The sequence below is a fragment of the Pseudopipra pipra genome, chromosome Z, assembly GCF_036250125.1.
Source record: "Pseudopipra pipra isolate bDixPip1 chromosome Z, bDixPip1.hap1, whole genome shotgun sequence".
NCBI classification, from domain to species: domain Eukaryota; kingdom Metazoa; phylum Chordata; class Aves; order Passeriformes; family Pipridae; genus Pseudopipra; species Pseudopipra pipra.
Genome location: NC_087581.1, coordinates 26,158,799 through 26,171,873, shown reverse-complemented (window position 1 = coordinate 26,171,873; position 13,075 = coordinate 26,158,799). Strand labels below are relative to the sequence as shown.

Genomic DNA, 13,075 nt, shown 5'->3' with positions numbered 1-13,075 from the left:
AACTAACAATTTTTCATCTTTTTGTGTTGAGATGGTGTTACAATTTATTAAGTGATAGATTAACAATTGATTGGATTTAACCTTCTAATCTTTTATCACCATTCTACGGCAAAGTTGTTAAAATCTAAAAGCAAAATAGTCTTTAAGTAACTATTACTTAAACTAGCTTTTTAATAAATCATTCTTTTGAACCTGAAAGAGAACTACCCTTACAGAAGCAATGAAGACAAAGCACTCTCAGTAGCACTAAAATCAGTTGATATTTCCAAGCTCCAATGCTAATAAAACACTCGTCTGAATACCCCTATAAAATCAGATCTGTTTGGAAATTTTAGATGCATTTTAACACAAACAACAAGCACACGAAAAAGGTAAAAATTATGATCACCAAATATTTTGAAAGGCTACAATATCAAGCAATATATCTCAAAATGCTGTGCTAAAAAAAATTGAAATTCAATTTTCAGTGTAAGTTTTTGCTCCCTCAGAAGTAGAAGTGAAAGCTTAGGGCAGGACAAATGGCAAACCCATCAGAAATTTATGTGCCCAGGATAAATATAACAGAAGATTAGTCCAGTTTCAAATTCAACTATGTGACACAGGAGGAGATTTTAATGTGCTTCATCACACAGCAGGTTTCAAAGCTCATAACACATTAGTGATAAAAGGTAAATTAGGACTTTTATAAAGGTCTTGCATTTTAGACTCTACATATCTCCAGAAAAATATTTTGCTACATTTTATTCTATGTCCATCAATGAGTATCTTTCAACACCCTCTCTATAAAATAGTGATTTACAGAAAATTTGCCAAAGCATGAGAAGACCACCAATTCACATTGCAATATAACAGAAAATACTATTACTGTTTACATGCAATCATTAGATGTTATACAGTAGCAAAGTATTTCAGTCATAAATGCCAGAGTTAAGCTCTCCCTATCACTATATTCATGAAGATTCCCATAGGTATTTTTATTTTCACTCTGCTGGAATTTGCATTAATCCCGTAATCTAAATTATGACAATTTCAAGTGATACTTTACACTAGAAACGAAGCTGAATAAACATTTTATCCTCCTTCACGTTGCACACCGAGCAAAAGCCACTTAAAGATTTAAATAGCATTGGACTTGTGTTTATTAGCTTAATGTGAGACCCTGGATCCAAATCTCACTGAATTATTGATATGGGTTGGAACCAACTCACTTTGGGGGTGAGGGGGTGGGGGAGAGGAGGGCTAAGTGCAAAAATCAGCCCATGTGTTCCTATGATAAAACTTTCAACACAATTATTAGAAAGTAATTTTTTTAGTCAAAACTAGCTACCTGTAAGGGTACTACCAAATAAATCACTCTAGTGCAATTGGGAATTTGCATTTCCACTGTACAATACATACAGGGAAACCTACCACAGGACAAAATGGCACTCACTTGGCTAAACAACAGAATCACTCTCTCTGTGAGTGCAGGTTAGTATTATATTAAGAAATTGGCTGTTCAGCTGCTTCACTAATTGTCTTCAAGAAGTGATTCTACCTCACAAACCACTCCTACCCAGCTATAATGTTTCACTACAATGAGAGTTGCTCCTTTTCTTGACTTTCCTATCCTTTTCCTCAAAAACTTACAAAGAAAACAAGGAAATTTGTTTTTTTAAGACCAAGTTTAAAAGGTAACTACACGCTAAAATGATCTGAAGGAGGAAAAAGGTCTTAAAAATTCAGTATTACCTTCAACCCAGAAAATTGCACTATGCAGTTAAGCAGATACCAATAAAACTGCTCATCTTTGGCTAGAAATTAAGTAGATCTGTATTAGATAATGAAGAAGAAAATCCATAAAGATCCTGTTCACTAAGACCAGAAAGCACAAGTGTACAAAAAATATTTGCGCATTGCAAACAAAACCATATTGCATATCAAGAAAATAGCTATGAAACTGATTTAACAGATCAAAGCTTTTACAGCTTCAATGACAAGCTGAAAAACCTTATTCTCCTAATTTTCTTAGTGGTGTCAGGACCAGCAACTCAGACTTAGGCCTTTCTCATGCCAGATTATGATCCACCATTGACTTGTGGCAGACACAGACAGGTTTTGGCTGCAGCACTGTGAGAGTGTGATAAATAGGCAGCCATATTTCCTTGAAGTTAGATGGCAGCGAGGGCTAAGACTTTTACTAGAGACTTCACACAGCTGGTGGGATTCTGCCACAGCTTTATGATAAGTTTTTCCCATTTAATCTTTACCTCAGCTCTTAACAGACTTCTCCCTTGTCTTTTGGTTGGAGTGGTCACTAGAAACAATGGCAACCATTCACACCTTGTAATCCTTACTAAAACACCAATAATCTTCATTAAAGAAATATTCTAAATGCAACACTGGAACACTTCATGTTAATGCTCTCCATGATCATTAACTTCAGCTATATACATAACTTTTAAGTTGAATTAATTTTTCACACTCTGAAACAGACTTGCTTATCCCCAAGTTCATCTTAATACAGAAAACAGAAAAAATAATTTTCATCTAAAGTAAATGAATTCAAAGAAAATATGTGTGGTGGTTTAAGCCCAGCTGAAAGTTAAACTCCATGCAGCCACTACCCTCCCCTCACTCCCTCCTGTGAAAGAGAGAGACAGAAAAGGCAGAGATTATGGGTTGAGATAACAATTTAATGGAAACAGTAATGAAATAAGAAAATGAACAGTAAGAGCAACAATACTAATAACAAAAGTGTATAAAAGAGGGTGATTACATGTAAAATGCTCATGGCGTCCAACCGACACAGCCTGGTGCCACACAGCTGAGACAAAGAACACTATGGTCCCTGTGCCCTCTGCACACACCACATCCCCTTCCTTCTCCAAAGCGAGAATCCCTTAAATTCTGCCCTGGAGCAGTGACATGGGTGGTATAGAAAACTAACCTAGGCACACCCACACGGATCCAGGCTCCACTCCCTCATGGCTACCACAAGAAAATTTACTCCGTCCTGGCTAAAACTAGGACAACATCAAAGAAAGTTGCCAAAAGAAAACAAAAGGAAACTGGCATCATATTAAAGACGATTAAAAATAAAGGGTAAAGAAACCAAATACCTCTTCGGAAAGCTCTGTATTTTCTTTCTTCTCCGTAGCCAGGTCCTTATTTCAGGTGTTGATTCAGGTGTTGGTTTCGTATGATCAATGGTATATAAATCCTTGCCTCGTTTCCACAGCCGGTACCTATCTGGTTGAAACTTCCTCACAAAGATATCCATGGATATTGACACCATGTCTTTCCTACAAGTGCACTGCAAGAGAAGACAGGAATTTGTAGGTGACACGTAATGGAATATGCCACAGTTGTAGTTTAAAAAGTCCTGAATAAAAGTCCCACATGTAGAAGCCAATTCTACTTTAATCAAAATTTTCCTTTTTCCCTTCTTCCAATTTTCAGGGGGAAAGGATTATTCAAGAGAATACAGTATCTGAACAATGCGTCACACTAGGATTCCACTGTTTCATTAATTCCTACAGTTAAGACCAAAAAGAAACTATAGCATTTCTTTCTGCTCTATTAGTTGTTTTTTATAGTTTTAACCAAACTACCATGTTGAATCCAGAGACTGCATGTATCTTAAGTGACATCACAATACTATTTTTAAAAAAAACTCATGTAGTGTCCACTTGACCTAAAGGTCTTTACAGGAACATACAGTTCCAGCACGGAACTCTTTAAAACATAAATCCATACAAGTACCACATCAAGTTACAGTTTTGCCCATTTTTTTTTACAAACAGAAAAAAAGAAGCAAGAGAGAGAAGCATTACATCTAAGGCCTAGAAGGGTGTTCTATAACTGTGTAATCTGATTTATTGTGCAATGCAGTCTCATGCAGTACTCTCTTCATCAACTTTACTCTAGTCTCTGACTTTGGACCCTCAAAGAATTTTTGCATTGTTTTTCTTTCCAAATTATGCAGGTGAGTGGAATACATTAGACCTATTTGAATAAAATCTCAGTAGTCATGAAATGCAAAGGAGAAGCCTTCATTTGGAATACTGCAGATCCTGAGTTAATTTTCAGACGAAAGTTACTGTACGTAGCACCTCAAAAAACTTAAAAGTAGGAGACTACATTGAGTAAATCGACGTGCTTACAGCACATAAACTATCATAGCGGATTAACCCTGTTTGACTGCCAGGTGTTCATCAACTTGCTCTCTCATTTCTCCTCAGGTGTCCCCCAGGACAGAGAGAGAAAATAATACTTGAGGGAATTACATTAACTTATCGTAAATTAATAAGAGACGGTGAGAAATGAGAGCAAAACTAAACCCAGCTTCCCTCATGCCTGTCTTTCCCAGGCTTTACTTCACTCTTGACTCTGGTGTCTGCAGGGATGTTTCCTTCACATTTTTCTTACTCCTTTCTCTCACAGCTGCTGCACAGTGATTTTTATTCTTTCTAAATTTGCTATCACATGAATGCCACCAGAGTTCCTGACAGGCTCAGCTTTGGACAGCAGCAGGTTCATTCTGGAGTCAGCCAGATCTGGCTTTGTCCAATGTGCGGACAGCTCCAGATCTGTTCTGATATTAGCCACAGCTGCAGCACCCCTACACTACCAAAACATTGCCACATAAACCTAAGCACAATTTTTTCAGATTAAAAGCAAATTGACTGGCTAAAACATACAGTCTTAAATGGAAAAACTTTTAAAGAACTTTGCTATAGCTGAATAAAGCTTACACTGCAAAACTGAGACAGTATTTTCTTTCAGGTAAACAGAGACGTATAAAAAAAACTGGTAAATGTAGAGCCTGGCTTTATGGTTTACTACTAGTAGGTTTTTTTGTTTTTTTTAAACAAGGAGGGTGTTTAATCATAGAAAAGCTGGAACACACAAAGGACTGGATGCAACTTTTCTACTAGTTAGGTTTCTGTGCACTGAATGCAAATTTCTTTATCTGCTACTTCCATCTATCATTTCTAGCTTACCCTTCCTCCTCTTGAAATTCATAAGATACATAATGAAAAGGCATCTGAGATGTATAAAAAATGCTTGCATTCCTTTCAATATGTCAACACCAATATGCTGCATATTCACAACACTGCCATCTAATGGGAGATGGAATGGAAAGAAGTAAAAAAAAATCAACATAGAAACTGTAATTTTATGCAGCTGTCTTTAATTATAGTTTTTACCCAAAATACCACCAGAATTTTCCCTTTTAAACAACATGAATATACATACTTATAAAAACTCTCTGTAAAAAACCTAAACATATTTGAAATAGTATGTTTCTTTCAGAGAGTCCTTGATCAGTCACAATAAACAGTAACAAAAAAGCAATTAAGACACTTCTGTACACTGGAAAAGTGCATAGAAGTCCACTGTAATTTTTTTAACATTTAAAAATGAAATTGTAACACAAAGACAAGGAACACTGGATTTTCTCTTCCTTTTACATACAAAATCTTTTCACATTTAAACCCTGCTGCTACAGTCTGATAAAAAATGATTATTAAAGCAAAAATTTTGCTGTTAAACATCAAGATTTCCACTGCCTTGGAAGAAAAAGGATTCTTAAGTCAGCATTGAAGCATTAAGGAAGAAAATACATCAAGAAATAAAATAGATTGTATGATGGAATGTTAATAATATATGAAAAGACTTAAAATAAATCATGTCTAAATGAGACACAGAATTTCTATCTTTCAGTAATCTTTGATCAGTTTCCACTACATTTTAATATAACTACTGCTAAAGATTTAAAAATCTCAGGTAGGTATTAGAAATATAGTAGAATTTCTTAGAAGCTTTAAAACTTTTAAAAACATACACTTCAGAATAAAAAGCAATAGAGAAACATCATGCACAACAGTACCACCGCATGCCTGAAAATAAAGACAAGCTTCTCAGTGCTAAAGGGTGGAAATACTTGGAAGTATCCTATCAGACAACAACAGCAGATATGTTCTGAAAACAATTTCTATTCATATCCCCCGGAATGATTCAATTAAAAAAAAAAAACACACAAAAAACCACTATTGCTTTGATAAATAGTCTGCAGGATCTTTTGTTCTTTGGTGCTGATGATGGTTTTTACTGTTTTTTCTTCATTTCTCATTTGACTGGCTTGGAGCTGGCAGTTAAATGGCCTCCTGCTCCAGAGATAAGAAAGTGACTGAAAGATTCTTTCTAAAACAAAACTAAATATTATTCTGCTAAAGAAACCTCTTGGGACAGGTTTCACAAAGTGAACATACCAATGTCTACTAAAATACTCACAGCAATACTTCAATGAATCACAGTAATTTTGGAAACATCTTTTAATACTTTTTTTAAAAGTAAATGCAAAATCAAAGTAGTTGGACTGCCATGTAAAATGCAGCTGATTGCCATAGCTAAATGACAGATTCTTTGTACCAGAAACAATTAGTTTCTATATGCAATAGAACTAGTCTGATACTTATTCTACAATCAGAATACTTAAGAGAACAGAACTCCTTCCCAATTCTTACTATTAAATTCTTGCTATTAACATCATTGATGACACGGTTACGATAATTCTTATTTATCCTGCCATAAAGATACAACTTGGCAGTAAGCAACTCAGCTAAAATTTATCAGTAACTGCAAACCTTTACAGAATGAACTGGAAGAAAAGTTTTGGCAATTTTAACTAATTGGCATAACTATATGTGAGATATATCTGTGATTTGAGAAAATTACCCAGGAGATACATACTCAGACAAATGAATTTTTTTTAAATACCTGTTACTTGTGAATGAAAAAAGAATAATTATATTGTACTAAAAAAAAAATAAAAGTTTAATTCTCCCCATTTGAGACTCTGATTTAGGAAAGTACGAAGAAGTATAAAATAAGCTTCTAGACTTATTTTAAAATACCTGAAATATCTAAAAAAAGTCCTTGAAAAACATTTTATATCATCAAAAACCAAGTACATGCCTTACAGGTCTTTCCAAATTTTCATCATTATTATTAAACTCTTTCGTCAAACAGAATCACTAGATTTTTAAAACTGACATAAAAATACTCCATCTATAGAGAATATCATGTTTTGCTGCAACAGAAAGTAAAAAGAGGGTTTATTTTACTATTTGACTAGTAGAAGGGCAGTAGTGCTTCTTAGTACCATAGTTTTAAGCACAGAAATGCATATCCAGAGTCAAGCCTTTATGATTTGCATTTTTCTCTTTTAGTTCAATGAAGTTATACCTGTGATGTGAACTTATGTCTTTATCCACAAAACCATCTTCTTCACCAAAACATTAGTTGTTATACTACAATATTACAATATTTAACACACTAAGGTTAAAATATCTGAAGGATTTTGGACATTTTGCACTAAGTATTGGATCTTGTTAATTAAAATATGATTTTCACCATATCTGAAATCTATTTTAGTTAAAAGTCTTCCAAAGTATTAATCTGAAGACGATTAGAAGTACTTAATTAGGCTAATTTTTTTTTTCACTTACATAATTATTTCAGAAAAAAAAGCACCACCTAAAGTCTTTCTACACACCTGTGGAACAGCATGTGGAGACTAACAGTCAAGGGAAATCATGAAAAGTTCTGTTCTTTATAAAGAGAGAATGGATATTTACAAAACATATAAGAAAGCAACAAATTAGCAGGATGAGGCAACTATTAGGTTGGTAATCTTCTTTAAAAGCTATATAAATCTCAATCCACAAAGCATACTCTAAAAATTATTTAATCAAGCTATTTTTCAGTGACCATCGTTCCTAACTGTTTATAATGACTAAAGCTTTCTTCACAGTACAGCAGCAATGATGTTCTGGAGATAAACATTTTAAACAATTTAGATTCCTCTTACCAGCTAAACTTAAACGGCACAATAATGGACTATTTCATGCACTATATTCCCCTCTGCTTGCAATATTTTAAATGAATAATCTTCAAACATTTAAAAAATTGCTTTTTTTAACAAACATTTTAAAGGTGCTGTAACTGGAACTGCTTCCTGTGGACTACCCACAGAAGAAGTCCTTGATAGGTACTGTTTGTTAGGAGGACAGGAATTAATAAATCCTGGTAACAATAACTCTTCTTTGCTATGGAGTTGGGCTGTAATATATTTTCACACTGACCTTCTGGCAACTTGTAGGCAGTGTTGTAGACATCTCTGGTATCAGTTAACCAACCACCTGTGCAAGCTTCAAGAAAGCAAGCCTTCCTTTGGTAAATCAGAGAGAGTACACTCACTTTTCCCTGACACCTCCAGTCACACATAACAAAAATACAAATTCAAAACACCACTCTTGAAGGTTCTTTTTATAGAATAGAAAAAAAATTTAATAAATTCATTGTTTGTACTTATATATGCAAAAGTAAATAGTCTGCAATATTATTTAAATAGTTCAATATTTAAATAGTGCATTACAAAATATCTGGCTTTTTTCTTGATTCCTATTTCTAATTTATTTTGCACTTACACATGATGCCACCTACACACTCCTACAAAAAAAGACTTGGTTTATATTATGTAGAACTGATTCCATCAGCATCAGTTGTCATTGCAAAAATGTGGCCAGTTTCCTGCAATTCCTTTGAAAGCTGGGCAACAGTATGACAAGACACAGCTGAATGAACCCCATCTCTTCTTAAACGCTCCACCTCACAGCCCTTCTTTATCCTTTACTGATGTCTTCCATGGCACAACTCTTACCTCTTGAAAGATTTAGTTATTAGCTATTAACCTTTTTCTCTTCATTCTGATTTTAGTCTGTATTTCTAGTCTGAATTCTTTCCCTCTTGCACTCACACTCACTTCTCTGGCCATCCCTGGAATGGGATATATAGAACATAAACCCTTTGCCTGGAGCCTTTACCTCTCTGCTGTGGGTCAACTGGCCCTACTCCATCCTTCTCTTAGCTATCTATTGTTTCCTTTCCTAATACCTTTGGACTGCATTTCCCTCTACACAGAAAACAAGAGCTTTATCCCCTACCTTGAATTGCCTACCAACTCCCGTATTTTCAAATGGAATGATTCTGAACACATGAAATTAGAATCTATTTTAAAGAAATTAATGTCCATCCACAGCAGATCAGAATTAACCAATTCTATAATACCTCCTAAAATAAGAAAGCAAACAGTCTGTGCAATAAAATATAAATATATATAATACATAAAATTACAAACAATTACTTGTAGTTGTGCAATACCTAATACTGACAAACGACCATGTCACTGCTCATCTTGTTCACACAAATTTTACAGTAATTATCATGGATTTACTTACAGAAAGTTTAGTACTATCAAATGTTAAAAAAAAGGAATTCACAAATGACCCAACTACAACAATTCCTATAAATTGCATATATTCTTAGCTCATTAGTTACAGCAAAGGGATAGTAGTAACATATTGCAGGTAAAATGTTAATACAACAGGAAACCTAGCTCCTTCTCTTTTCTCATAAAATCAAAAGAAAATCAGTAAGTTATCAATTTTAAAATTCTATTCCAACATACCAGCTGGGGAAAAACATCAAATTAGAACTTCACATATTGTAGATTAAAAGGGATTCTGGGAAGACAGACACCTGGTATGAGTAAATAGGCTGAGGAATATTTCTGTTATTTTGGATAGCTATTTATCAGTTAAAATAAACTGTTACCTCCATTGGATTATTTAAGACTATTTTCTGGCAAAATCAGTCTACCCGTGTATCACTACTAACATTGCCAGCTAATAGTGATACAGTAATTCCAGCAAGTCAAATTACTGTCACAACTTAGAGAAGTCTTTTTTAAATTCAGGCTTGGATTTCACGATAATTGAAGATTCATGGTAACATAACCAAATGAGCACATAGAATTTTTTTTCCACTACAACTCAAATTTTACAGAGCTCCAAATCTAGCTGCTACTACTAAAAAATATGGTTGCATTTACATATGATAATGCTTACAGACAAATCATGTTGAAAACTAAAAACTATTACTGTATAAAACCTTAGAACTGCTGAGCATTTCTCAATGTTGCTTCTTAAGCACAGCACAGCAAATTGAGTCCTCATATTAATAAAATTATAAATTACTTTTTAAAGTTCAGAAAATATTTTTTTCTAAACATTTTGAAGATGTTCTAATATTTCATATCACATTTTTCTCAGATTTCACCTTTTAGCATCTAGATCATTGTATTAGGGGATGTTTAAGCCAGCAAACTAATGTTATCAATGGTAAATCACAGTACATAATGACTTCTGCCCAGGGGAAGGAGAAGAGTGAGATAAAATTCCAATCAGAGAGAAAAGCTCTGGTCAAGTCTCATGTGAAGCATGTAAAGCACCTTCTATATGCAATGTTTCTGTAAGGCATACGATAAATACTTGCAAAAGCTTGGCTCATTTTTTCCATGACTTAGATGCCCAAAATTCATCAGTCATATGCATCTTTGTAGCTTCTGTAAATGCTGAGTTTATCAGCATATATTTCTTTATATATTGATAACCTCCTTGCTCCAACTGTTAAGTACTGAAATTGTTAAGTGACTAAAAATTCACAGAGGATAAGGCCTACAAAAATTAACATCAACCAGATTCATTCTAAATTCTCACTCTACTGAATCAGTTTTTGGACAACATAACTCCTAAAATCCAGTTTCATTTGTATTTTTGCTCAGCAAAGCAGAACAATATTTAGAAACATATATACCTTCCAACAGATAATGAAAAAATGTGTAGTTTATATATCTTCATTCCAGGAATTTCACAATGCTTTGCAAATATTAGTGTTTCTTCCCGATAACAGAGAAGAAGAAACCAGACCAAAAAAAGGCTTATTTGTCATGGTCACAAGGCAAGCCACAGTCAGAACTGATAGGAATATATTTGTTTTTCAGTTCCCTGTTCTAGATATTAGACCCAATTTCTAAACTGAAGAGAGGAAAAGATAATGATTTTCCCAGCCCTTAAAATAATTTTTTCCAAGGCTCTCCTATTATTCAAATTCTATTACAGAGAGAGAAAAAAGGAGAGCAGAAAAATATCAGTGAAAATTATATGGTCCTATCATGTATTTTAAAAGGTAATAAAACCTCGCAAATTTCTAATAATTTGCAGCTATCTATTTATGTAGCCTACCCCTTGACAGAAGATGGAAATGAACTAGTTATGGAATGTTCTACCACTATTTAAATCCAAACTAAGTAAGCAACAAAGCATTGTGATATTTAAAAAAAAAAAAAAAAAACTAAACAAAAAAAATAAACAAACAACAACAAAAACCTAACCATTCCTCCAACCCTAAAAAAGAAAAAACACAGGCAAGCAAATCTGCCAGAAACAATACAAAAAAAAAAGGACCCAATTAGAAGGAACTTCAAAAGGAAAGAAGAGTTTCTGTCAGTGTTAAGTAAACCAAGTGGCTCAGAACAATGCTGTGTTGAGGCTGTTTTGACACTTTAGGAAGGGAGGCTTTGAGTCACTGATTGTCTAGGTTTGGGAAGGTAGTAGAGAAAGTAGCAGATAATGTCAATAAGACAGAAACAGCAGAATCCTCTACCATTTTTCACTCTAATAAATAAAAACTGCTTTTTCCAGTGAAGACGCTGACAAAGTCTTGCTATAAGCCATCTTTCAGGCCTATGAAACAACCTCAAATGTTCCTATCAGGGTACTGAAGTGGCAGGTTGAGCACAAAAACAGTAACGGCACTTAAAGAATTGAAATCTACTCACAACCAAACTATAATGGCTACTATCTTAGAACACGAGGGTCAACTATTAAAATTACTCAATTATATAACATGCAAAAATATAAATCAAAGAAGTGAAAACAGAGCATTATTCATTTCACCTACCACAGAGAGGAAAGAGTAACTGAACCAAAGAAAAATTCACTGCAGGGAGTATGCATTCAAAATAAAGTGAAGCTACCCCTAGACATTTCTGGAAGAAATGGAGTATGTTTCTGTTGACTAAAGCTCTCAAACAAAAAACCAGACTCACCGACGCAAAGCAAAGTCCCTTTTAGCAAGCACTCGGTTATCAACAAATACATCATTGTCACTGAAGATCCTAGAGAAACATCTGCCAATAGTCATGGAAAATTGAACCCATTCCTAGAAAATATGAGTTTCCAACTAACAAATATGATAGACAAACAGAAAGGCTCAGTGTAAACAGAGACTGCATTCAATTTAAACTCCTAATGAAAAAAATGACAGACCATTCAAAGCAACAGAATTTTCTTTCACTCAAGCGAAGAAAAACATGAAGGAAAAATGAAGAAGAAAAATGATAATGTATGTAGGCCTTTCCCTTTCCTTCTTTTTGTCAAACCACTTTTTTATCAGTTTTTTTTTTAATTCCCTAACCCGAGTTTCTATCATAAAGCTTTTATGAAAATGTTTTTAAATCATTCTGATTATTATTAACTGTCACCAAGTGTCAGAGACTGAAATGGCTAATGATTTATGCATTCTAGGAGACTCTTGCAGGATTTTGACTCGGATGGACAGTTGGACCTGTCCCTCCCTCCAGTGAAGAGCCAAGTTTGCAGGCTTTTGACTGTTTCATTATACCTCTGATGGGCAATTGAAGGTGTCAAGCCCTGAAAAGGTAGGATCTCTGATGGCCCATCAAAACCCATCCCCCTCTCTGCCAATCTAAAACGGCGGGAACCAGACCAGACACAGAAACTCTGCGCAGGCCCAGGGAGAGGTTGGAGGCTCCAGGCATGGCCCATGACACTAACCATGGATATAATAACTCATAACTTCTTGGCGTGTGGGGGCTTCCCTCCTTCACCCCCAGCAGATCAAGGCCACCACTTCAACTGACAGACATGGAAGTGGTAACTACCAAGTGTCATCGCTGGACCCCGTGGGCAGTGACTATATACATCTGTCCACTCTCAGCTTTTCTTTTTCTTACTCTCCCTTACTCTTATCCTATCTGTCTCTCCCCTATGCATTTCCCCCCCCCCCAAAGATTATTCCCCCAAAGGTTATCTCTATGCCACAATGTTATATGACAACACCCAAAATGCTAGCATACCTGTTGATACAGAATTGTTAAAATAAA

At 34.8% G+C, this 13,075-nt stretch overlaps 1 protein-coding gene across 2 annotated transcripts in view; it reads right to left on the bottom strand.

The window, feature by feature from the left end:
* Positions 1-13,075, bottom strand: part of KDM4C (lysine demethylase 4C) — a 256,405-nt gene that overhangs the window by 118,289 nt on the left and 125,041 nt on the right. For both annotated transcript variants that reach the window (XM_064641938.1, XM_064641937.1), the window contains exon 10: positions 3,102-3,295. In XM_064641938.1, coding sequence (XP_064498008.1) covers positions 3,102-3,295 — 194 coding nt within the window. The remainder of the gene's footprint in view (positions 1-3,101; positions 3,296-13,075) is intronic.